General features: G+C 31.5%; 1 protein-coding gene and 1 long non-coding RNA gene across 3 annotated transcripts; one reads left to right on the forward strand and one right to left on the reverse strand.

Moving 5' to 3' along the window:
* Positions 1 to 1003: 1003 nt before the first annotated feature.
* On the forward strand, positions 1004 to 22479 carry LOC148627203 (uncharacterized). 2 transcript variants are annotated; one of them, XM_088569516.1, is made up of 17 exons: positions 1004 to 1126; positions 3536 to 3733; positions 4876 to 5023; positions 5702 to 5794; positions 6833 to 6863; positions 8225 to 8279; positions 8694 to 9572; positions 9876 to 10149; positions 11081 to 11265; positions 11722 to 11796; positions 12737 to 12802; positions 13287 to 13324; positions 14495 to 14555; positions 15804 to 15891; positions 17224 to 19408; positions 19887 to 19942; positions 21068 to 22479. In XM_088569516.1, the coding sequence occupies exons 2-17, from the start codon at positions 3614 to 3616 to the stop codon at positions 21121 to 21123; spliced, it is 4410 nt and encodes a 1469-aa protein (XP_088425642.1). In that variant the 5' UTR covers positions 1004 to 1126; positions 3536 to 3613; the 3' UTR covers positions 21124 to 22479. The 2 variants fall into 2 exon arrangements, with proteins under 2 accessions (XP_088425642.1, XP_088425651.1); XM_088569525.1 differs by having other exon boundaries at positions 1104 to 1190.
* Positions 22130 to 23313, reverse strand: LOC148627204 (uncharacterized). Its single transcript, XR_015919974.1, has 2 exons — positions 23175 to 23313; positions 22130 to 22736 (listed from the first exon to the last, which is right to left on the reverse strand). It is a non-coding gene; the product is annotated as an uncharacterized LOC148627204 (long non-coding RNA).
* Positions 23314 to 23419: the final 106 nt, after the last annotated feature.

Below are 23419 nucleotides of genomic sequence, written 5' to 3' on the forward strand. Positions count from 1 at the left end.
TCTTGGCACGGTTTTCAATTACAACGTCAATTTCACTATTGCAAGAAAGTGTCTAATAGATCAAGTCCAAAAGCTCTTTTTGCTCTTTTTGATGGCCAATTACACAAAAGAGAGTGTGCTTTTTACGAAAATAGCTAATATCATATGAAGGTGAATGTGTAAAATAAAATGTGATTTTTTATGTATTCATATATTTGTTTTTATTGACTGTTCCGTGTGTTGTATCTGTGTATTTGTCCTATTCATAAACATGTTTGCGTGTTTTGTCCTGTTGTACACCTATACTGTGTTTGAAATTTTATATCTCCTTTTGAAGATTTAGATTTAGATCATTTTTGATCGACACACAACATCGATATGATACTCATCTTCAACGTCTTATAGTGTGTAGGTTCTATTCTCCAGTTGGTTTTTCAACCAATTTGATATTACATTCTCAATTAATACAGTTATTATTAACAGTCTTGATAATTTCCAGATTTAAATTAAGTTTTCATTTGCCTTCCTCCAAGTATAGCCGGTTTAATAACCCTTTTATATATGTTTCTATATAAGTTCTGGATTTGTTCCAGTAATTAGTTAATTGTTGCTGGCGATTGATTAAAGATAATTATGTGCAGAGATTTTTACATGTTAACTTGAGTGCAGGATTTTCAAAAAAATGGGCATTATTAAAATACATTTAATAACAGGCGGATATGTAAGAGAACCCATTTAACAGTTCAAATATGGAAACAAAATGATTTTATAATAGTTTCAGTGCTATATTTGTTTTGTTTTTTTTTTTAATTCTGGTCCCACTGACCTAGCTGTTACATTTAAATCCCTTATCTGTTATTCATCCAGACAAATTCTATACTTAAAGCAGAAGAAAAGAAAGTTAACGCGGTATACTAATTTCGAAAACAGGGAAGGAAATAAATATTTTTATCACTTTTGCGAAGCCTAATAAATCACGCATATTAATCTTACCCCTTACCGTACTAGTTTCAACTTTTAGAAAAATTGACTGTTCGAAATCGAGGCTTTCCGAAGTTCTGTGGGGATTCCCCTTTTCTCTATGCTGATACTATTAATTTACTTCCTACGACGTTGTTTGTAGTACAGTACTCCTCAATAAGTAGAGGTAGAACACAACAATTACAGAAAAGAACGCTATTTTTTTTCTACCATATCGACTGTATCAAAGTGTACTACCAATTTATCACATGAACGAGCCATGTGCTTACAGCCACAGGGCAGATTATACGTATAGATAACATAAAACACTTATTAATTATAATATTAATTAATGATATCCTTGACTGACAGGAGGAATACAAATCCCACCACATTTGCTACTTGTCTTCAACAGCACCAAATATCTAATTAATAAACCTTTCTTGATTACATTACATACCTGTTAACCTAGTCTGACCTAATTGTGGGAGATCTCCTGCAGTCTATCATAAAATTGCGGGAGATTTTGCTTGTCAACTTTATCCACATATTTTGTTATGTTGTAAATTAAATAGTACAGAGGATTTCAAAATTTTTTTTTCAAAATCATAAATACATGATGTATACTAATGGAACAACAATATGAATTATACATGAAGTTCACAAAAGTGATGCTTGGTATTGCATAAAATGGATTTTGCCCAGTTCCAATGTTCACCACTGGCATGTCAATAAATCTGGTTTTGATGGCTCTGCTTCCATCTTTAGAAATGTGAACAAGAGTAGCAAAGAACTTTTTGACTCCCCTAACATTGCTTTCATCACATAAAATACTGAATGGTTTCTGTTTACAGTTTTCAGTCACTGTATGTTTGTAGCCTCAAGACTTGGTATGTTAGCCTGCTGAATGATTTGGGTGCATTTAGTTTTTTCACATTAAAATTTCTCAGTAATTTTTTTGTCAGGGAATGTTTTTTCACAAAGTCAATAAAATGATCAGCCAAAAGGAATGGCATTTTGTCACGAAATTCAATCTTGACTTAACTAGCCATTTGAAATTGTACAGTATATCATGCAATTTAACAATATGAATGAAGATTATTCTAGAGAGACGGGTATATCAATCAGCTGTTCCAAGCGTTTTGACGATAAAGCGCTTTCAAGACCCATGTGGTTGTTGACATAAACAAAATAAATGGCAGACAGTAAAAGATAAAAAAAATTAATTCATGTACAGGAAGTTTTTTCGGGAGGAAGTCTTGAAACCGGGAGATCAATGCCTTCTGCATGGGAGACTTCTTTTTATGCGGGTCAAAAGGTAAAATTACAGGAGACTCCCGCAAAAAAAATAGGGGTTTAACACCTATGTAGTACCAGGGATTTAATAATCTTAAGCTTAAGGGTTTTTATAGTAGACTTTAGACCCTTTTGTGCTAATTGTTAGATAGTCAATGAGCATGCTATATGCATGCTCAATCTACACTTCTGTGAGGAAAATTCTTTTGTTCTACCCAAGCTCTAAATTGCGGAAGTATATATTGAGCACTGCACAATTGATTTGACAAATACTGTCTGTTTAACATTTGTAGAACCACATATGTAAATAAATAATAAAACTACCAATTGTTTATACAAAATGAGTTACAAAACATGTACCTTCATTATAATCTTCAATTCTTTTTTGGGATTTCTGCAATTTCAACAGTACAGTATTTTCCCAAAAGTTTTGTTTGCAATAATTAAAAGAAATACTATTGAATTTAAATGGTGATGATTTATGAGATGTGGTAACATTATGGAATATTTGTTACATTTCCCCTTATATAGCATCTGATGGCATGCATTTTATGAAAAAAGAAGAGATGCCTAAGTTGTATAAAATACTTGAAACATTGACAATGTCTGATAACTGTACGTTTGTCAATTAATTATTGATCATTTAATTGTAAACTGTCACTCCTTAAACAAATTCTAAACGTAAAAAGGGAAGAAGTGCACAATGTATTCCTTAACAGTAGAAATACATTTGTACAATGTATGTGAATACAATGTTTTCTCATTTATTTTTTAGAATTTAAACTCCAGAATTTTAATTTAGGTTTTGAGGTTTTCCGTATATTTTTTGTTGTTTTTAACATCTGCAGTTGGCAGTAGACTTGTAGTTTTATTTTTATTCCAGATTTGAATATACTGGACATTATATGGGACTAGGTAAAGCATATTTCTGTTTGCAGTATATGCTGTCATCAGGACACTACACATGGAAATTTGCAACCCACAATTTAGTTTTTTTTCAACTTGATTAGTGTTTATATACATATTGAAGATACTTGTAATGTGCTGACAAATATACATGTATGACTGATGCAGGTCCAGACAGGTTTTGGTCATGTTTTATTTTTCCCTTAAAAAAATTATTGTGTGTATCCATAAACTCCATTACCTTTTCTAAAAAAATGTTATTTTTGAATGCATTCTACTAATTGGCTGAATTATGAGTCCATCAAGACCCCATGTGACTTCACAGATTCATGTAATTTACAGCACAGTATTGAAGTTATAATTTTTAATACAATGTACAAAGTTTTTTTTTCAGGTTTTGGAGATTTGTTGCTGCTGATCTCAATATTTCTTCCTATTTCTTGACACTGCTCGCGTTTCCTTACCTGGTAAAATGAGGAAGATTCGCTTGTCTGATACTGATATCGAGCTATTTGACATGGAGGTGTCTCCAACAGAATTTTTGTTCTTCAGCAAACATAAAGATGCATTCAGGTGCATGTGGAAGGAGCAGGTAAATCAACACAATGATTAATAGGCTGTTTTTTTTTTTGGCAAATCCTTATAGCATTTTGAAAAAAATGGCTCTCAGTCTGATGGAAATTCCAAGTTGTTTTGACATGTTTGTAAATATTTTTAAAAGTGTAGTAAAGCCAATGCAGTTTCTTGGACTTAAAACATGTATGTACACATGTACATTTGTACATGTATATTGATTTTGTAAGATAGTGTTTATAAATGTGTTTTACCGACCAGTTATGTCCAAGGTCTGCAATAGTGGAAGATCAAGGACATATTACTGGTCTATCATGAAGAAAAACACATTTCTTAATATATTTATTAATTAGTGAAAAAAAATTTGATTTTCTTATAAGTCAACACATACATGGAATTTTAGTAACAAGACATTTTCTAAATACATATACTCAATTCAAAATTAAAATAACAAAATAATTTTTCATTCATTTTTGTATCATGTTCACAAGAAATTATATTTATAAACTGAAATTGATATCACTATACTTGTTTTTGTTTACCTAATGATGTAACATGGCCAATTTTTAGAAAGCCATAATACTGTAAGTCATAATGACCAGTCCAAGAAGGCATAATAACTCATCGTAATTGGTTAAATCTGTAATGGACTGGCAAGGAAAACAATGCATAGTATGTTGTTATAATAACCAGGCAAATGTATCCACAATATAATAAACTGGTTAATAATATATGTTAATAAATATGTAGTTTCATATTGGCCTCAAGGCATAGCCGAGGGCCAATATGACTGTCGAGGCCAATATGACATCAGTGTGTAAAAGCGTTGACCAGTGACAGCTTTTGGACATGAAGCCATAGTGTGCTTCATTGAAAATGTGCTACGGTCAAAGCTTTTACGTGTAGATGATACATCAAAAATGAAATATTCAGATGTTACTAACAAAAATCAGCTGTAAGCCTAGAAAATATACCAATAGGATTTAGGATGTTAAAATATTTTAAATTTATGAAATTGGTAACATTTGGAATAAAAGAGAAAAAAAACAGGATTTCATTCTCTCTTCAATCTGAAACAAATTATTAACAGACTATAGAAAACTTATGTTTTGATTAAGTTTTAGCACTTTGTTTTACTGGAATCCACTGTTTGTTTTTCAGGGTAAACCGTTCTGGACAAGGTTCATTATATCATTTAGAAGTTACACAGTTAAACATGGGGTGATTAAACAGATGTCCTTTGATTCCCCAAAACTTACTGATTTGCTTGACCAAGGTTTCATCAACATGCATGAACAGTTCTTGGATGGTATAACCAAAAAATATAGTATCTTATCAAGTGGATGTTAACATGTTATCTGATGTTTTTCTTATATATTTTTTTACCAGACTTAGACTCAAAATTACATGTGAACATATTCATGCTCTCGTTAAAAATCATAAATTGATACATATTTGTTAAAAATAATATTCATATATTTTCATAATACTTTTTGGTGTATTTTCACAAGCTTTACATTACAATAATAGTGAATTTATTCTGTTACACAAACCACATTCTAAATTTTTTAATGGTTTTTGAAATCCATAAATCTGATTGTAAAAGACCATTATTTAACTACTGGTAGTAAGTTGTAGAAATTTTGAATCATTATGTACATTTATGTTAAGGGAGAGGAAGCATTTGTTTTAACTTTTTATTGCCCAAAATAAGTGATGGAAGGTTTTTTATTTGTTCATAGCTAGAAAAAATTATTAAGGAGGTACATTTTGTTTTTATTTTTTATATTTTATATTTTTTATAAAATTTATAAGTTGGTCAATTAGTGTTTACTTGTAGGATCTTTAAAAGAAGTCATTTTAGCAAACTTGACAGTGTGATATTAATGTTTCACTTGTTAATGCAAATTGTCACACATTCATTGTGCATTTGATTTAAATTGTTATCAGTATATTTCTGTTTTCAGTAGATCTTTCTCTATTTCAGGCACAGCTACATCTGCAAGAAGTTTTGTGGATGATATAGCACGTCTAGCCCAAAATCATGACAAGTTTCCTAATCTTGATTCGAAGAACTTTGGTAAGATAAATTTATGTTAAAAATAAACAACACAATTGTTGTAGGTATAAGTACTTTTATACTTCCGCAAAAATTGCAGACATGTCAAGTTGTAATGCTGTTGGTATGGTCATTGTCATTGTAGTTATTGTGAACTTTTTTGTTTCCATGCGATAACTTTAGTTTTAGTGAATCAAATGTCATGAAATTATAACATATTACTTGCTGCTAGAGGAAGTTGGCTGTTTAAGATAGGTTTACTGATCCCTACTTATCTGCAAAAATGGGCCAAGAGGGTAAAATAGATTTAAAATTGATGTAGAAGGTTTAAATCTTATTCAATTCTGACAACTCTTTTTTTTTTTTTAATTTGTTTCTTGTAAAATTCTGCATTAATATTTATCCGATTTAAAATAGCATTCAGCTATTCAGAGTGTAGGAGGCCTTAGTGGGGCCACACCCTAAAGATAAACTTTTTTATTTCTGGTTAGATTTGGTATTTTTTTCATTGAATTCATTTAAATTTCTTTGTATCCATCATGAACTGTAAATCCATTAAATGTGTCAAAAACTATTGCATCCACACTTGACCCAAGTTCAACTGGATGTGGTTGTATCATGCTGCACTTCACAAAGCTTTTTATTATAATATATAAAAGTATACATGTATAGAAGGAAATGGTACTTATTAAGGAAAATGATTAGTAATTTTAATGTGACAGAGAAAAACTTGTGTATTAATACTTGTATTATATGTTACTTCACATCCATAGATAGATTTTTTTTACACCTGAAGTACAGTGTACCAAAGTACATCCAAGGTGTAGCAGATGGGTGTACAGGGTACTGGGTACTGAAGGTTGGAAAAAATCTATTGATATAAACATATGTAACTAATTAATCCCCAATACAAGTCCATGTAGTGACTAAACTATTTTTGTTAAGTAGTAAAACATTTACTCTTAGGTCTAAATGATAGTTTATTAGTGTCAGTGAGAAAACATCTCTTCTTTTATCCAAGTGATGGTTTATCATTGGAATTGTTCTCTTCCTTTTCAGCTAAAGATCCATTTTATTTAAGAGAAACAAGGTAAGATGTATATTAAATTATACAGAAATGTTTTGTCTATATTCTAGACACCTAGTTCAGTCATTAGGAAATACTGTCCGACCAACAGGCATGTCAGACAAAAATTCAGTCGGTCTTACAGAAATTTTTGAAGTTTTTTACCTCTTATACAGGAGAAAAAGGTCAAAGTTGGGTTTTGGTCTGACAAATGAGAAATATATTATGTAAAAGACTGCATAATTTTAAGTATTCATTATTGCAGTTGCATATTTTGATTTAAATTGAAATCAAGTACTGACTTTAACATGCTTTTACTACCAATACAAAATGTGTACACCAAGAAAATGCTGTGTTATCTGTATTTTTACTTAAAGTAATACTTTATTTTTCACAAACCACAATTACAGAGACTATAGAGAATAGATAATTACAATATACTAACAAAAAACATCAATAATAGAAGTAATGTAAATGTGTGAAAATCTTTTTGATTTTATCTTTGAAATACACATATATAGTTAATGTATTAAGTGCAGTTAATCTATAGAATTTGAATTTTTATCTCCATGTTTGTAGGAATTTACAAATGGTGATGAGATATTAAGCATTGTTATATTTAAAATTGCATCAATTCCTTCTTCTTTAAAATAGTTGACAGCACTTCATACTTTAATTACAAGTATGCCTTACTATTCAAATAAAAAAAAAAGACAAGCAGACCAAATAGTTAGAATTCATTCCCCGTAGGTTTTGACTGCAATACAGTATTGTGAAAGTACTATTGTTCATTGGGTACCATTTTTTGTATTTTTTGTGGTTAGGCCTAATCATGAAATTTGGTTCCCACCAAAAAGGAGATTTCCAATCTATGTGTACACTGAAAATCTCAGAACCAAGAATTCAAGAATCCATGAACTTATGTTTATTCCCTTGTCCACGAAAATTGGTATCCACAAATTAAAAGTACTTTCACAGTAATTGAGCTATTTTTGTTGATTTTGCATAGGCTTATTCCAACTTTATACTACTTAATTGATCAATATGAGTTTGTTTTTGGAGCATTGCTAATAACACACTGTGAATTCTGTATGTATAATGACCCACACTTACTTAGGTTATTCATGATGAGACTACTGAGTCTATGTAAACAAAATGTTAATCGGTATTCATTTTTAATTGAAAATTGAAAGAAAATAAAAAAAATTTTTCTAAAGTGTAAAACATACACATGGTTCAGCAAACTGGGTTGAATGAGCTTCCAATTCAGAAAAGAATAGCTATGAATATTACAATGCAGACTTTTCACTTTTATAAAAATATTTTTACAATTAATGTAAATGTACAAGTATTTATAATAATAATATTTCTATTTTTTTTTTCAGGGAACTATTTAGGCAGTTTTTTGGAAGTCCAGACCAAAAAGCATCATATTTAAAGGTAATACTTTTTTTTCACTGTCAACAATATATACCAGTGTATTTTATTTCTGTTAATGTTAAAGCAATGCTAACCAACACCTGTTGTATTCAAATAAAGTATATGGCCGGTTTTACAGCATTGTACCTGCTAGGTAAAAATGGAGTGGTGCTGCACCCACCCTCAAAAGACCAGGGCCCCTGTATGTGATCGTTTGTCCCTTTTCATAACTTCAAAGTGATGTCACCCAGATAAACACCTTCTTCCTTCACGTACCATATATGCTAGATGTATTAAAACAATTTGACAGTTCCAAGGGTCTGTGGTACATCCAGCTCATAATGCACAAAAGTGCTTTCCCTGTGTACCTTTATATTTTTAGATACTTGCTTAGCTGTAGAACAATTATACAGGCTTCTATGTTATCTTATGCAGGTGTATATTTTGAGTCCAGTATACCTACGATTTGGAGGTTCAGTTTGCCGATGTTTGAAGCGTTGGATGGATGCACCACAAAATGAATGTAATGATGAAAGTTACTGGATACCTCCAGAACCGGATTCTGATCTCAGTAAAAAGGAATGTAAAGTTATTATGTGTAATAGTTGTTTAGATGAATGTGGGACTCTTTACTTTCAAGAAAAACTTTGTGGTAATCCAGATGGACCAAAATTCATTGAAAGTTGGACCAAGGGTGACCCTCGTTTCAATGACAAGAAGAATCCTTTGTACAACAAAATAGCGAACCCTGAAACAGATTGGCGTACAAATCTTTCTGTAGAAGATTTCAAAGATTTTGTTTATTATTCAAACAATACATATGGTGAACAGTGTAATGATTGTCAATCGCTTACTAATTACTGTCCTTTGCATAGTAATCAAATGGACAATGATGAGAATAATGAGAACATACAAAAGAAAAAAAGAAAAAAGAAAAAGAAGAAAAAAGATAAAGTAAAAGAATCAGAGTCTGTCAAAAATGAAGAAGAAATTGAGAAGCTTGTAAATCATATTGAAGGTACTGCACCACTTGAAGTCATGCCAGAAAATACAGTTGCTGGGGCCATAAGTCCAACAAAAGAAACCTCACCACCATCCAATGAAATTACTGAGAATACTAAAGCTCAAGTTAGGAAGGAAATTTTTACAAAAAAGGCTAAAATTTCTGATGATTTCAAATATGGAATTATGCCTCATCAAGATAAAAATGGAGCTGATTTAAAACGTAGTGTAATTGGGGGGTTCAAAGTAAAGAAAATTGAAGATGAAAGAACTGGAGCCTGTGAGATTACTGTTACTATAACAACCATCAAGGTAGGGACTGGATTTAAAAAAAAAATAAACAAGTAGTGTAGGCAATTGTGATCTTTGATCTTAATTCTTGTTTGTAAATTTAGAAGTAGAACAATAGACAATTCCAATATTGTCAGTAAAAAAGCATGTTAGTTCTATGTAGATTTTTTTAATTAAGCTTGTAATCCATTTTGTAGCCAATGAATATTTGAATAAACCTATGCTAGCAATAATAACATTATTGTTTACTTTTTATGTACATGTATTTTTTAATTAATCAGATGTATATTTTTAACATGCACATATTATGAACATTGATTTCAGGGTGAAAATGCCAAAGACAAATTACCAAGAATTCCAGGTAATGAAAAACACCTTGATGAAAGAAAAATCAATAGATTTCCACTTACTGCTGACTTGTTGAAAACAAGAATGGTGGATCTTCCTGAGAAGATGGAATGGTATGAAGGATGGAACTGGTGTGCCAGTGTACTGAACTTTGAGGAAGAAGAGAAAGATCAATGTAGTAAACCCACTAACTTTACCATCAAAGTTAATGGCAAGGAGGAGGAAAGTGTTAAAAGAACTATGTTTAAATGTAAGTTTGGGGAAACTGGATGCTGCTAAGAAATTAATACCGAGGTGAATTTGCTTTTATCTTTATTTCTGGTGTTTATATTTCAGAATTGTTTACCTCAGCATAACTTATGTCGCATGATAAAACTCAGATTTTGCATGTTTAAACAAGTCAGGATCACTAGAATTCTGGTGTTTAGGGATGTCACACCTCTTAGATCTAATAAGGAGAATCCCAATAGACCCCACTCACATGCTGTCAAATAACCAATAGCTTCAATTATTGTTTTTTTACAACTACAGCTGTATTGACACTTGTACACCTGTAAATTATAATAAAATTCTTTTTGATTTTCCGTTTCCAATTCAACTTTATCTCGAAAACATATTGGGTTTACATGTTATTTTACTGATTCTGGGCTCACATAAGAAAATTATGCAAATTTAATCTTGCTGTAAGGGTTTTACTTTTATAGAATTTTTCTATTGAGGCACCCACTTCCTTCCAAGACTTGTTATTAAGTAAAAATATACTGATGGTCAATCAGTTCATAGAAATACAGATTCTAGGTATTTAATAATTATATTCAAACACATGATAACAACTTATAGTAAATATGCCTATCATGACATATTCAGGTATCTCTGTAACTTGATTGGTAGGTCATCCCCTTTATGTGTACAGGTAGGTATTCAATGTCCTTATATAGTAGAACTCTCAATCTGTTAAAACTGTTACAATGGTGATTCTGTGTGAAAAGGGACACAGCTATTGATTTTTTTCTTTCCATCCTTATGATACCAAGTATCCATCAGAACAGGAAAACACTGATGGGTTACAATTAAACATTAAGATTGTAGGGTGACAACAATTAAAGTACTCAATTCTATAAACAGTAAGACTAAAATTACTTGGCATCAGGTTTTATATACTGTCATGACCTTTTTTTCAGTATTGTTTTACGTAATTCAGCGGAAATGTCGTCCATGCCCTGGTTGGAACATGGAGGATGATGATGTTGTTGCCTGCATTCTTCCTGATGAATCAACAGAATTTGAGGGTACCACTATAAGTATCATAAAAGGTTTCAGATTTGAAGAAAGATTAACAGATGAAGAAAAAGCCACTATACAAGCAGTAAGTGGCATTTAAAAGTGGGAATTTAAAAAGTAAATGTTACAAATTTTTTTTTATTATATCTCCCCATTATTCAAAATCGTTATTCCATGGGCAAAAAACTTTTGTTTATCTAATTTTTATCTGAAATGTTTATTCTACAGTATATTACCATGTATTTCATGTCAAAAGTTTGAAGTGGGTATGCCAATGAGATAAAGACCATACCGTTAGAATCTGACCAACTGATGATAAAGGAATCATCCAACATTTTAAACAGGTCTGACTTGAATTCATTGCTAAACTACAGCTGACTTTATCCTACAATAGAGAGTTTACATGAACTAATAAAAAATATTTAAAAAAAAAAAAGAACAAAAAGCACGACTATTATATAGTAATACAAAATTATTCCTTTTTCTTCGAAAGATATAATTACATGTTCCATAAATATGTATGTGTCTATGTATTTTCTAGCCATCTGATGAATGCATTAAACCTAAAAAAGTCATGATGACCTGGAAACCATCTAAAGCCAAGTCAATTATGAGTGTGAGTTATCCCTCTTTGTTCATATTAAACTTATAATTGAATATATTTCATGTGTGTATGTTGGCTTTGTTGTACAAGAATCATGTTTTGTGAATGTAGAAAAAAAACGTACTAAAAGAAAAATTTCATATTTTATTTGACTGCAAGAAATTTGTGGTTGTATATTGGTATGACGTTGTCGTCTTCTTGTAGAAACTTGATTAGATGTGATGATCTTTACAATAATTTTACAACATAGGAAGGTTGGTTTTGATTTTGTGGATTATGGCTCCAACCATTTTAGAACTAGGGGCCAAAAAAAAGCCTAAAACAAGCATTTCATAGAGATTAACTATATGACTCCAGTAAAAGCAATGTTTATATTGTTCCACAATATTCTATACTATTCTATACCATGATTGTCAGACTTGGATTGATTTTAGGAACTTTTTTTACTAAGGAAGGCCAAAAGGCATGCATTTTCCTGAAATCCAGACAATAATTCGACAATTAATGAATGAATCTCTTTGATATCGTATTAAAAGGTGCCATTCTTCCGAAGAAAGACTGGGATTGATTTTTAGGGTTAAGACTTGATCCTTGAAGGAACAAGGGTCAAAAAAGGGCCTGAAACAAGTATTTCTCTTATGCCCTTAGAATAACTACACTTAAATTTTACTACAAGGTGCCAGAGGACTGGAATTGATTTTTGGGGTTGTGACTTGAGCAAGTAAGTACGAGGGACCACAAAGGGGTCAGAAACAAGTATTTTTCTGATTTCTGAACAATAACTTGCGTGATAAGAGATTGGAACACTTTGAAATGGTACCACAAGGTGCCATATTCCCACAGGATGCATTAAAGCTGCACATTGTGAAGCATTTTTATTTTATTCTTAATTGGTTGAATTGAAGAGAGTTAAAAATATAAATGTCAATATAGTTGATTGCTGAATTTTCAGGCATCACCTTCCAAAGCTAGGCAAGAGCTAAGAGATCTACTTCTGACCATTCAAAAAATTTCAACAGTGAGTTTATTAAATATAATAATTTATTTTTCAACTTCTTAGGTTGTTTTAGTTTTTTTTTGTAACTGGTAATCTCGAAAGTTATGAGTGTTAGTTCAGATTTGCATGTATTTGTTTATGTATAATTGTTCATGTACATCTGAATCTGTTAGTATTGTTTTCAAGTGTCAATAAAAAAGAAAAAAAATATTTTAAAGTGTTAAAGCTGTTATATTAAGACATACAAGGTAATCATAGAAAGAGGATGCATATGTGTGTTTTGCAAGTCACCTAAGCACATTCAAAATTATTTGCAAAATTTTTTGGCACAACCATGTAGTATTTCATAGAAATTAAAATACTGATAATGTAACATTTGTGTCACAATAAGTTTGCATGTTGGAAATTCTGTATTTGTAGGAAAAAAGGTTCAAACAATTTTAACTAGAGTATTTGTTACTAACTTGAAACATTTTTAATTGATTTTATAATGTTCCCTTTTCAGAGAGTTATAGAAATTCCTGATGATTGCCCTCCACAAAAGTAAGTTAACAGACAAAAAGTCAAGACCTCTAAATTCATTTTAATTTTGATTAACAATGAATGAAGAGAGAACAGAGTGTCAATTGCCTGTTATGTTCTTGAAAAAAAAAATCATTTTGAAATCTAAAAACATGTTCAAGTCAAATAACTAATTAATGAAAACACTTTAGACTAAGGATAAGTTTTAAATGAAAGATGGAGCCATTTTTATACACCCAAAAAGATTTTTTTGCGCTGACATAGTCCAAAATCACATGGTCCATACCACGAATAAAAAATTGGGAATTATGCAGGCCTTCAAGCGACTCTAGATTTCCTATAAAATCCCTATATATTTCCCTATAATTTCTTTTTTTTGCCAGTTTGCCAAAAAATTGCTTTTCCCTTATATTAGCCCTTTAAATTCCAATTAATTTGATGATAAAGTAATTATCTTTTTATCTTGTTTTTTTTTCTTGCTTAGAACAATGTAGTTTCTATTTTCCATCAAAAGCCACACGAAGGCCTGATTATGGGCCTAATGTTTAGTAATTAGAGGTGAAAAGGGCTAAAACATGCATTCATGAAATTTTACTTTGTTACTCAAGTCTTAAGTTTAAATGTATAGATCTCTATGAAATCATACCACAAAGTTTTAAACCACAAAGGTGAAAATGGGACTGATGTTTTGGGGCGATGACCTAAACAGCATAAGACCAAAAGTAATCATTTCCAGTTTTCTAAACTATAGCATAAGTGTATGGATCTGAAAATTTTTCTGGAGTTAGCATTTGATACTATACTAAAATATGTCTTTTATCCATAACTGTTCAAGGAATTAGGGTGCAAAACACAAACTTTTTCCAGGTTTCTGGGCTAAAATTAGTGTAAAAGTTTTTGGATCTCTTTGAAGTTATACATTTTAACAATCAGGGGAAAAGGATTAGCAGGAAAGGAACATTTTCTTCAACTTTGAATAAACTTCTATTTTCCTTTTTTTACATATAAATTTTAAAATCATTGACCTCATTATGGTCAGAATCATGCTGTGTCATACATTCAATCTCAATCCAAATTCATGGTGGTATCAGGTTTGAATGTTATGTCAAAATATTTAGTTCTACCTCTGCAGTCCTATCAAGCTGTGCCTGTGAAGTATTTTATTTTAACATTGTTCTATTTCTTTTGCAGGAGAAGACAACTTGAGTTAAAACGACAAAGACAAATAACACTTCTAACGACTAGACCTCTTGTAAGTTAATTACTTCCATCAACTAGGCCTCTTGTAAGTAAATTACTTCCATCAACTAGACCTCTTGTAAGTAAATTAAACTTCTAACAACTAGGCTTCTTGTATGTAAATTACTTCCATGAACTAGGCCTCTTGTAAGCAAATTACTTCTAAGAACTAGACTTCTTGTAAGTGAATTATTTCTAAGAACTAGGCCTCTTGTAAGTAAATTGTTTCCAAGAACTAGGCCTCTTGTAAGTAAATTACTTCCATGGACTAGGCATCTTGTAAGTAAATTACTTCCATCAACTAGGCCTCTTGTAAGTCAATTATTTCTAAGAACTAGACCCTTGTAAGTAAATTCTTTCCAAGAACTAGGCCTCTTGTAAGTAAATTCTTTCCAAGAACTAGGCCTCTTGTAAGTAAATTACTTCCATCAACAAGGCATCTTGTAAGTAAATTACTTCCATCGACTAGGCATCTTGTAAGTAAATTACTTCTAACAACTTGACCCTTGTAAGTAAATTCTTTCTAAGAACTAGGCCTCTTGTAAGTAAATTCTTTCCAAGAACTAGGCCTCTTGTAAGTAAATAACTTCCATCAGCTAGGCCTCTTGTAAGTAAATTACTTCTATCAACTAGGCTTCTTGTAAGTAAACTGAAACACAACTAGACCTCTTGTAAGTTTATCTATGTTTACAAAAAGGCCTCTTGTAAATAAATTTCTTCATACAACTAGAACTGATATGCATGTTAGTGAATTACTTGACATAAGACTTCTTGTAAGTAAACTGAAATACAACTAGAACTGCATGTTAGTAGATTACTCGATTTAAGACCTCTTGTAAGTAAGCTGAAATAGTATTTATTTTGCCTAAGTATTAATAGCAACAATGTTTGTCAAGTTGTATCATAAGTATTGAAACAAAATTTTATGTTAAGCTCCTAAAAAAACATTAATAGCTCTACATCTTTTTTCAAAGAGTCACCAAAATTTAACACATTTACCCTTAAATGGTAAGATACAGATCATAGGAAATTAAACAAAATACATACATTAGTGTTGAACCATTTTAGGAATGTTTATAACTGGTGAATGAATTTTAGTTTGACTGTACATGTAAGATCTTTATTGATAGCAAATGGTATTTACACAAGTATCCCGAAGACTCATTAATTACCTTTACAATTCAATTTTTTTTGTTCATTTTCCAAATCAGAAGATATTGAGCTCTTTTCAGTTGAATTGAATATTGAAGTTTCTTTTCAGTTGAAAATTGATGAGGGACCGATGTTTAATCAAATGAGAAAAAATCCTGATACATTTCAGCTGTTCATCATGGCGGAGAATGATAAAGGTTCTTAATGTTAGATTGTTTTATTACCCATTTTAATTATACTCGGCCCTCAAAATTAAGTTTTGGGATATATTTATGAGAATCACCTTGTCTGTCAACATTTCTTGTGTGACTCTTAATTAACCACTCAAGGAATTCAATTATATTTGAAAGGAAGGTTGGGCATCTTATTTTGATGTGCATGAAGAACATTATCAGATGAAACTAAAGGGAGTTTATTCTACTTATGGGTTTTACATGTTAAAATCTCCTCCTAAACCACTCTGGGGATTTTGATGAAAATTTGTAGAAAGGTTAAGTACGCTGTAATAAACATAATTGTTGTTTGGTGACTGAAAGGAGAGGATAATCTTAAGGGTTTGTTAGGTGACTCCAAAGTATATAATCTTCAGGGTTAACATCTTCAGAAGCAAGGGAAACAGATGCAGAAAGGAGAATTTCTTCTTGAAAAATTGCTGGCATTGTTGTCCTATGCAAATTAAAGTAGTTCTTTCCACTGGGTGGCGCTAAAAAATTTAGGTGGATAGCACTAAAAACAAAGAACAGCAACTCTTCCAGGAATTTTGGTGCGATGCGAGGAGTTAAGAAAAAAAAGGGTGGTAAAAAATTCAACCAGTTTAACTATAATTTTAGAATCGGATCGGTCAAATTCCAGACAGATCCATCCGCCTAGTGCCCCCGAGGTTTTTCTTTAGTGTAATGAATTGTCTTTGTAAGCATGCTCAAAGTATTTGTTGTTTTGCCTGATTTCATGTATAGTTTTAATAATTATATCAAAATACAATACTATGAAATTAATATTGTTGGTAGGGTACCAACTTTTGTGGTTTTCATGGATAGGTCAAACCATGAAATTTGGTTCCCAACAAAAAGGAGATTTCCAGGAACTTGTGTTTCTTTCTTAATCCAAGAAAACTGGTATCCACAAATTAAAGTATTTTCACAGTATTTATGGAATAGATCCTCTTAACTAGCCATCTGTTCAAGTCTTTTGTCCACCAGTGTGCCTTGAATTTTTTTCCTGAATTATTTAGTACAATACATTAATAATTTGTTAGATTTTGGAGAATATTATTTCAGTTAGTATAAATTGTGTTGCATTTTTCCAGATAAAATTTAATTGGCTCTAAGTATATACATGTATGTACAATATATTATGAGCTTTTTATGTTTTATTTCATATGAAAACTATTTGCAAAATAGTTGTATTGTTCTGAACATTTTTATTCTGCCATATCCACATATTTTTATTTTAAGTAAAAGCATGCACTGGTGTATAAATAGATTACATTTAATATTAATTTGTATTTAATCTTCTTTTTTTTATTGCAGTTGAAGAATTAGATGGAGTAGGTATGATACCTGTTGATGTGGAGATTGCTGACACCAGTAATGGAAATCTTTGTGAATGTTGTGGCCAGCATAATATAATGTGTATGTGTACTGTCATCGGTGGGAGGAAGAAACAGCTACCTGAATGTAACTGTGTAAGTTGCCTAAAAGAAGTATGTGTTGAAGCACTTGCTGGTGCAATTGCTGGTGATTTTGAAGACATTTTGGCAGAAGAAGGCACTGTAAGAGAAAACGGCACATATATAAACAAAAAGTCAATTCAGGCACCTAAAACTCCACCACCAATCAAAAAGAGTGATGAAGAAAGTCCAGTTAAAAAAGTAATTTTGAATGTCCAGAACATGACTCAAACTCAAGGACTGCCTATATTGAAGTCCCCTGTAAAGAAACATAAAGAAAAGGATCCTGTTATTACAAAAAAAGTTGCTCAGTCTATTCCACAGCCAACTGTCATAAAAATAGATAAAAGTCCCAGCTTTGACCACACTTTGAAGGAGATAAAAGCACAAACTTCTGCCTATGCACGTGATGCTAGGCTCAAAACAGATTCAAATTTAGATCGTCATGAAAAGGGAGATAAGTTACCCAATCAGAGTTGTAATTCTAGAAAGGACCGCAAGTCCCCTATAAAAACATCTAAAAGAGAAAAAGAAGTAAAGCCATTATCCAACTCAAATTGCTCTGAAGAAACAAAGAAAATGGTTGTCCAACATATTGATACATCAAAACAGCAGAGGAAACGAAAAGTAGAAGAAATCAGAACTGGTGCATCATGTACTATTCAAAATTCTAAAGATGGCAGGCAAATAAGAAAAATTACTATGTGTAGTCAAGCTGGAGAGGATAGTGGAGATGATGGTGATGGTGATAGCAAAAAGAAAATAGAAATTGAAATCCAGATTCCTTTAAAAACTGCAGAAGTTCCAAAACAAAACTCATTTGAATTAAATGAGAAATTTGTGAAAGAGAATCCAGACCTGCTGAAAAGAATTATAACTGCTTTAGAAAACAATGATAACATACACAGTGTAAATATGATGACTGATGATGCAAAGTCTAAATTTAAGAAAGAAGCACTCACTCCTTTAGACAAAATAGAAGGTCAACTGTTTTTGACTTCTGAGAAAGCAGAGAAAACAAAGAAGAAAAAGGGCAAAATACCTTGCTGCAAAGATGGGCATGTTTGTCATAATTTTGTTCCTGTCACACCCGAGGATATAATAAAAGCTGGTCAAAGGGTTGAAGAGAAGCTGAAACAAGATAAATTGAAGGAGACTACTGAGAAAGGGAGAAATGGGCAAGTGCTCCAGACTGAAGAAACTGCAGAAATGTCTGTCAGTCTGAAAGAGACTGAAAAATCCTTCAGCATCATAAAACAAACAACAAAAAAGACTGGTGAGAAAGGAAACTTGATCAATAAAATATTAGAAGAAGCTGAAGAGAATATAATATTTGAAGAGTATGATGATGGCATGAAGGCTGATATTATCATGATGGGAGAACCACAGTGCCCTTGTCAGGCTAAAGTTAAAGAACTAATGAAAGAAAAGCTAAAAAAGATAAATAAAAAACAAGAGGAGCAAACAACACTTAAAAAAGAATTAAGTCATAGATTTCACTGTCCAGAGCAACTGTCAGTACGAGAAGAGAAGACATCACTTACCTCTTCAAGACCCCCTTGCTTATCAAATGATCCAAATATTGACATAAATGATATCATTGAGGAACAGTTGATGGATTCATTTAACATCAAGAAACTCTGTAATCTTGGGATGAAAATATGGCAGAATTGTTCAACTCAGACTTATAATGATGGTGAGGGTGGCAAGAATTTAGGATTCAAGGAAAGAATCATTACATGTAAACCTTGGACAGACGAAAGAAGCAAGTGTGTTAAAGAGCCTGATCCAAACCTACAGGGTTATTTGAAACAAATAGACTACAAGCAAGAGACAAGAGTCGATGTAGGTACACAAGCTGAAGAAATAATAGACACAAAGATGCAGAGGGATGGCAAAGAAAAGGAGAATGTGAAAGAAAACTTCAAAGAGACAGGACATATGGACAAGAATACTTACTCTAGTACTGTGATATCTAAACTGAGGAAATGTGCTTGCTGTGAAGTTGTTGAGCCTGCTCCTAAGACATTTCATAAATGCCAGAAGTAAGTATTAATATGTATATATACTTATATGTATTTGAGAGATTTCTAGCTCATGATGGTGAATTAAGTATTTAACTGTGATGAATGATATGATGATAACTTTTTTGTTTTATAGTCTGACAATACAGTTAATATAAATGTGGAAAAAATTAAATTGAAAATTACTGGAGATGATACATACACACCAAGCAGGCAATAGGATCTCTTTTTGGAATTTCTTAATTTGCAGCGGATATTGATTGTAAATGATGCAGGACTAAGTAGTTCAGTTTTGTACCTTTAAAATGGATAATGACCTACTAATTTTGAAATTAAAAATGACATTTGAATGGTTCCAAATCAGTTAATAGGTACATGTGACCTTCTTAATAATTTAAGTAGAAAGTTTGAATTTCTTCTGTTTTTAGTTTAGCAACAATACTTATTTATGTGTAATTTATTACGATATTTGATAATGACAACTGTGTTATTATTTCAGGTGTAAATTAGAGGGAGTAAGTTTTGCCAGGTACTACTGTGGTAGGGATTGTCAAGGTAAAAAAAAAATACAAACATTTTTTAATAAGTATATACTAGATTTCTGGATTGTAACTTCAGTAAAAGAGAATGGGTCTCTTAAAATTGTACCTCAAGGTGCCTTACCCTCAAAGATGGATATTTTTGATTGTCAGAATCCATTGAGAGGAAAAAAGGGTCATAAATAAACCACTTTGATTCTGGTCAGGTTCTTATCCATTGTCAAATGTCTCACCCAAATATGATTTTCTTCCACTTTAAAATGGAATTCTGCTTTTTCAAATGTGGATTTACTATTATATTTCTTTTTTTTACTGTATGGCACAAAAATATGTCTGTTTCCTGTTACCCTATCTACTTAGTTATTTTGTGTCTACCCTAAACATTTTATGGCCAATTTGGCTTAAGCACTGTAAAAGACTAGATCATTTCCCCATTAACTCAATGTAAAATGTTTTTTTGAAAAATAAAGCAATTTCTCTACCTACCTACCCTACTTTTTTTCTAGCTGGTAGCAGGAAACAAGACTTACATTTTTGGCCTAACAAGTGTTTGTTTACATCTGATTTCATCAATTTCTTCTGAGTTTTTGATTTTTTTTAAAGTCACATCTGCCAATCTCAATAAAAAAATTAAAAGTTGTAATGGTGTGTCAATACTTGCTCCAACTGTTAATGGTTTGACCTCTGGGGTTCACCATGCAAATCATTTGATATCACACATGTTAAATAGGTGTGTGCATGATTTATTGGCTAAGAATATGGTATATAACAAAGAGAAATGGTGACTTACTTCTTTGTTGCCATGAAATTGTGAATTACCTAAAGAAAATTTACAACTGTGTAATTATTTTCCAACATTGACTGAGCAATCAGAAATTGATTTAAAATAAGGTACATGTAAAAGAAACAAAATTTTTAAATAAGTAAAGAACATTACTTAGAGATGTCCCTTGGTCTGTCAAGTATTAGTCCCCCTAATGGCAAATTTTGCCAAAGTGGACTCTAAGTATGCATTCCATCTATTTGTAGGTCTGTCTGTCAGTGTTGGAAATTAGTTTTGTAAGGCCTTAACCATCCCATTTTATTGAATTTTGGAAATGACAAATATGCTTGTTCTATATGTACTTTATGTTTTTTGCAGTGAAAGACTGGACTGAAAGACATAAAAGAGAACACAAAGAAAAACTGTTGAAATAAAGACTTGCATTGAAATCCATTTTATTTTGAGTGCTTATATTTAACTTGTTTTTTTTTTTGGTTTCTTTTTTCTTAATTGACATAATGAAAAGTGTTGGTATTGACTTACTAATGTTGATTTGTATTTACTTGATTAGTCTTTGTCATGATGAAGATATACATGTACCAGTATGTTCTATTGTCTTTTAAATATTGCAGTGCAATTTTTGATGAAGATATTTTTGTGACATTATTGAAAGATGTAAGCACTGATTATTTTCTTTATCTTCTGCTTATAGAATGGTAAATGTTGGGCAGGCATTGGGGAAAATATTTTCATTACATATTTCTCAGCAACTATAAATGACAATCACTTCATATTTGTAATGCAACTTCAGTATGGGGTATTGTGGGGTGTGATTTCAGATTCATCACAACTTCTACTTCCTGTTTACCAACTTTACAGCAACCCAGCCATTTGTCATAAATCTTGTTTGGAAAAAAATCTTCTATTGCATAATATCTTTATAAATAATTCCATATTTTGGAGATATTTGTGCTACAATTGATATGAACATATTTCTTAATTCTTATACATGTAGAAGGTAATGAAGCCCTGTACACAAACCACTGCACCTGCACGGTATTTTGGTTGGTATGAAAATATTGTTACATTCCATTGTTACTGTATATATTTATTGGATTGTTATATCATTGATAATAACTTGAATGATATGTTTTCATAACGTGCCATTCCATAACATGTTCCGAGATTGTGTGTTTTATATATAGGTCATTGAAACAGAATTGTGGGTGTGTTCTGATATCTGAGTTGGCAGTAATAATATACATGTATTTGCCTCAAATCTTAGAACATCACATATATTATTTTGAATATAATCTCGTCTTTTAAGGAGATGATGATATGATGATTTGTTTTAAATAATAGATGTTATACTACCGATTATTGTACCCGAGAAAGCCTTAAGGCATAAGTATGGATACTGATATAATAAAGTGTCTTGAACTGAACTAAATTGTTGGTTATTAAAATACAAGGATAATATATTACATTTCAAAAGGAGCACGTATTTGGTATACTAATCATGTTGGTTTGTCTAACATGCAATTATATATACTGGTATGATATATTGTTGAACATTATCCCTAATTGTTTGTTGTGTTCGAGCTACAAGTCTGATATAAATAAAATACTTGCTTCTTAAGTCTTTAAGTTTACTTAAAAGGTCTTTACATGCAAGTGAAGTTGTTTGGTGAAATTTTGTTGCATCTCGGGATTCAGAGATAGCTACATGACATTTAGATTACTTCTCATGAAATGTAGATGTTGACTTCGCTGCTTAGACACCAATATAATATTTTGTTTTATTCTAAAATATTGTACCAACTAGTTTTCATTGAATTTTCTCCTCATTAAATATTGGGTAAAATTTTATGTGGTTGCTATGAAACTTGAACTTATATTAATCTCTTCTGTCATCACCATATATCACATTTATTCTCGAGGCCGAAAAAGATATATAATGAAATAATTGGTTATCAATATCTTCCAATTTTCTCATTTCTCAATAAATATCTCTTGTGACATTGCCTCAGCAACTGATGGGCTTTATCTGAAAGAAAAAGGAATACCAGTACAAGTATCTATCAATTTAACAATTAGATCAACCCCTACTATACAAACATTCAAGTTTTTATTCACAGAATAAACATGTATTCTTACCTGTCACAACACACGCCAATTAAACACATGTATATCCAATGAGGGCGAAACGACCCGACGCCCTAAAAAAATGGTTGACGAAATCTGATTCCTTAATGACTTCAAACCAAGTTAGGGTATTAGAAATAGGATCAATACTGACATGAGACGGTATCATATACGTTTCGTCAATATGGTAGGATATTTTATGTAACCACCTAAGACAAGGAAGTGTATGGTTGTCCCTTTACATACTCGCTCCTGCAACTAGACTATACTCGGCGTCACATAAATAACATACTGTTAAAATTTGAATAAAAATATTTTCTACGACTTTATTGACACCAACCGTCGTTTAAATTGTCTTAAATGACTTGCTCATTCGTTTAGCCAAACAGCTTCTCAAAAACAAGTCGCTTATTAGCTTAAATCATGCGTAACAAATCCTTACGGGAAAATCCCATACTAATATCCGCCATGTTGGTTTTTACGGGACGATTTGTTTACAAACGAAGTGCGTAAGTTCCCGTCGAACTCCGGTGACAATCGTCTGCTTGATCAACTTCTCGGTATTATACGTTGTTCGCGTAAAAT

Source organism: Perna viridis, chromosome 1 (genome assembly GCF_037379345.1).
Source record: "Perna viridis isolate PV_CMFRI_1.1 ecotype Kerala chromosome 1, ASM3737934v1, whole genome shotgun sequence".
NCBI classification, from domain to species: Eukaryota; Metazoa; Mollusca; class Bivalvia; order Mytilida; family Mytilidae; genus Perna; species Perna viridis.

Bases quoted from the DNA above. Each gene is read 5' to 3' on its own strand.
- LOC148627203 (XM_088569516.1), top strand. From the start codon at position 3,614: ATGAGGAAGATTCGCTTGTCTGATACTGATATCGAGCTATTTGACATG. The intron at 6,864-8,224 runs GTAAGATGTATA...TTTTTTTTTCAG, and splicing joins TTTTATTTAAGAGAAACAAG to GGAACTATTTAGGCAGTTTT. The intron at 10,150-11,080 runs GTAAGTTTGGGG...CCTTTTTTTCAG, and splicing joins TAAAAGAACTATGTTTAAAT to TATTGTTTTACGTAATTCAG.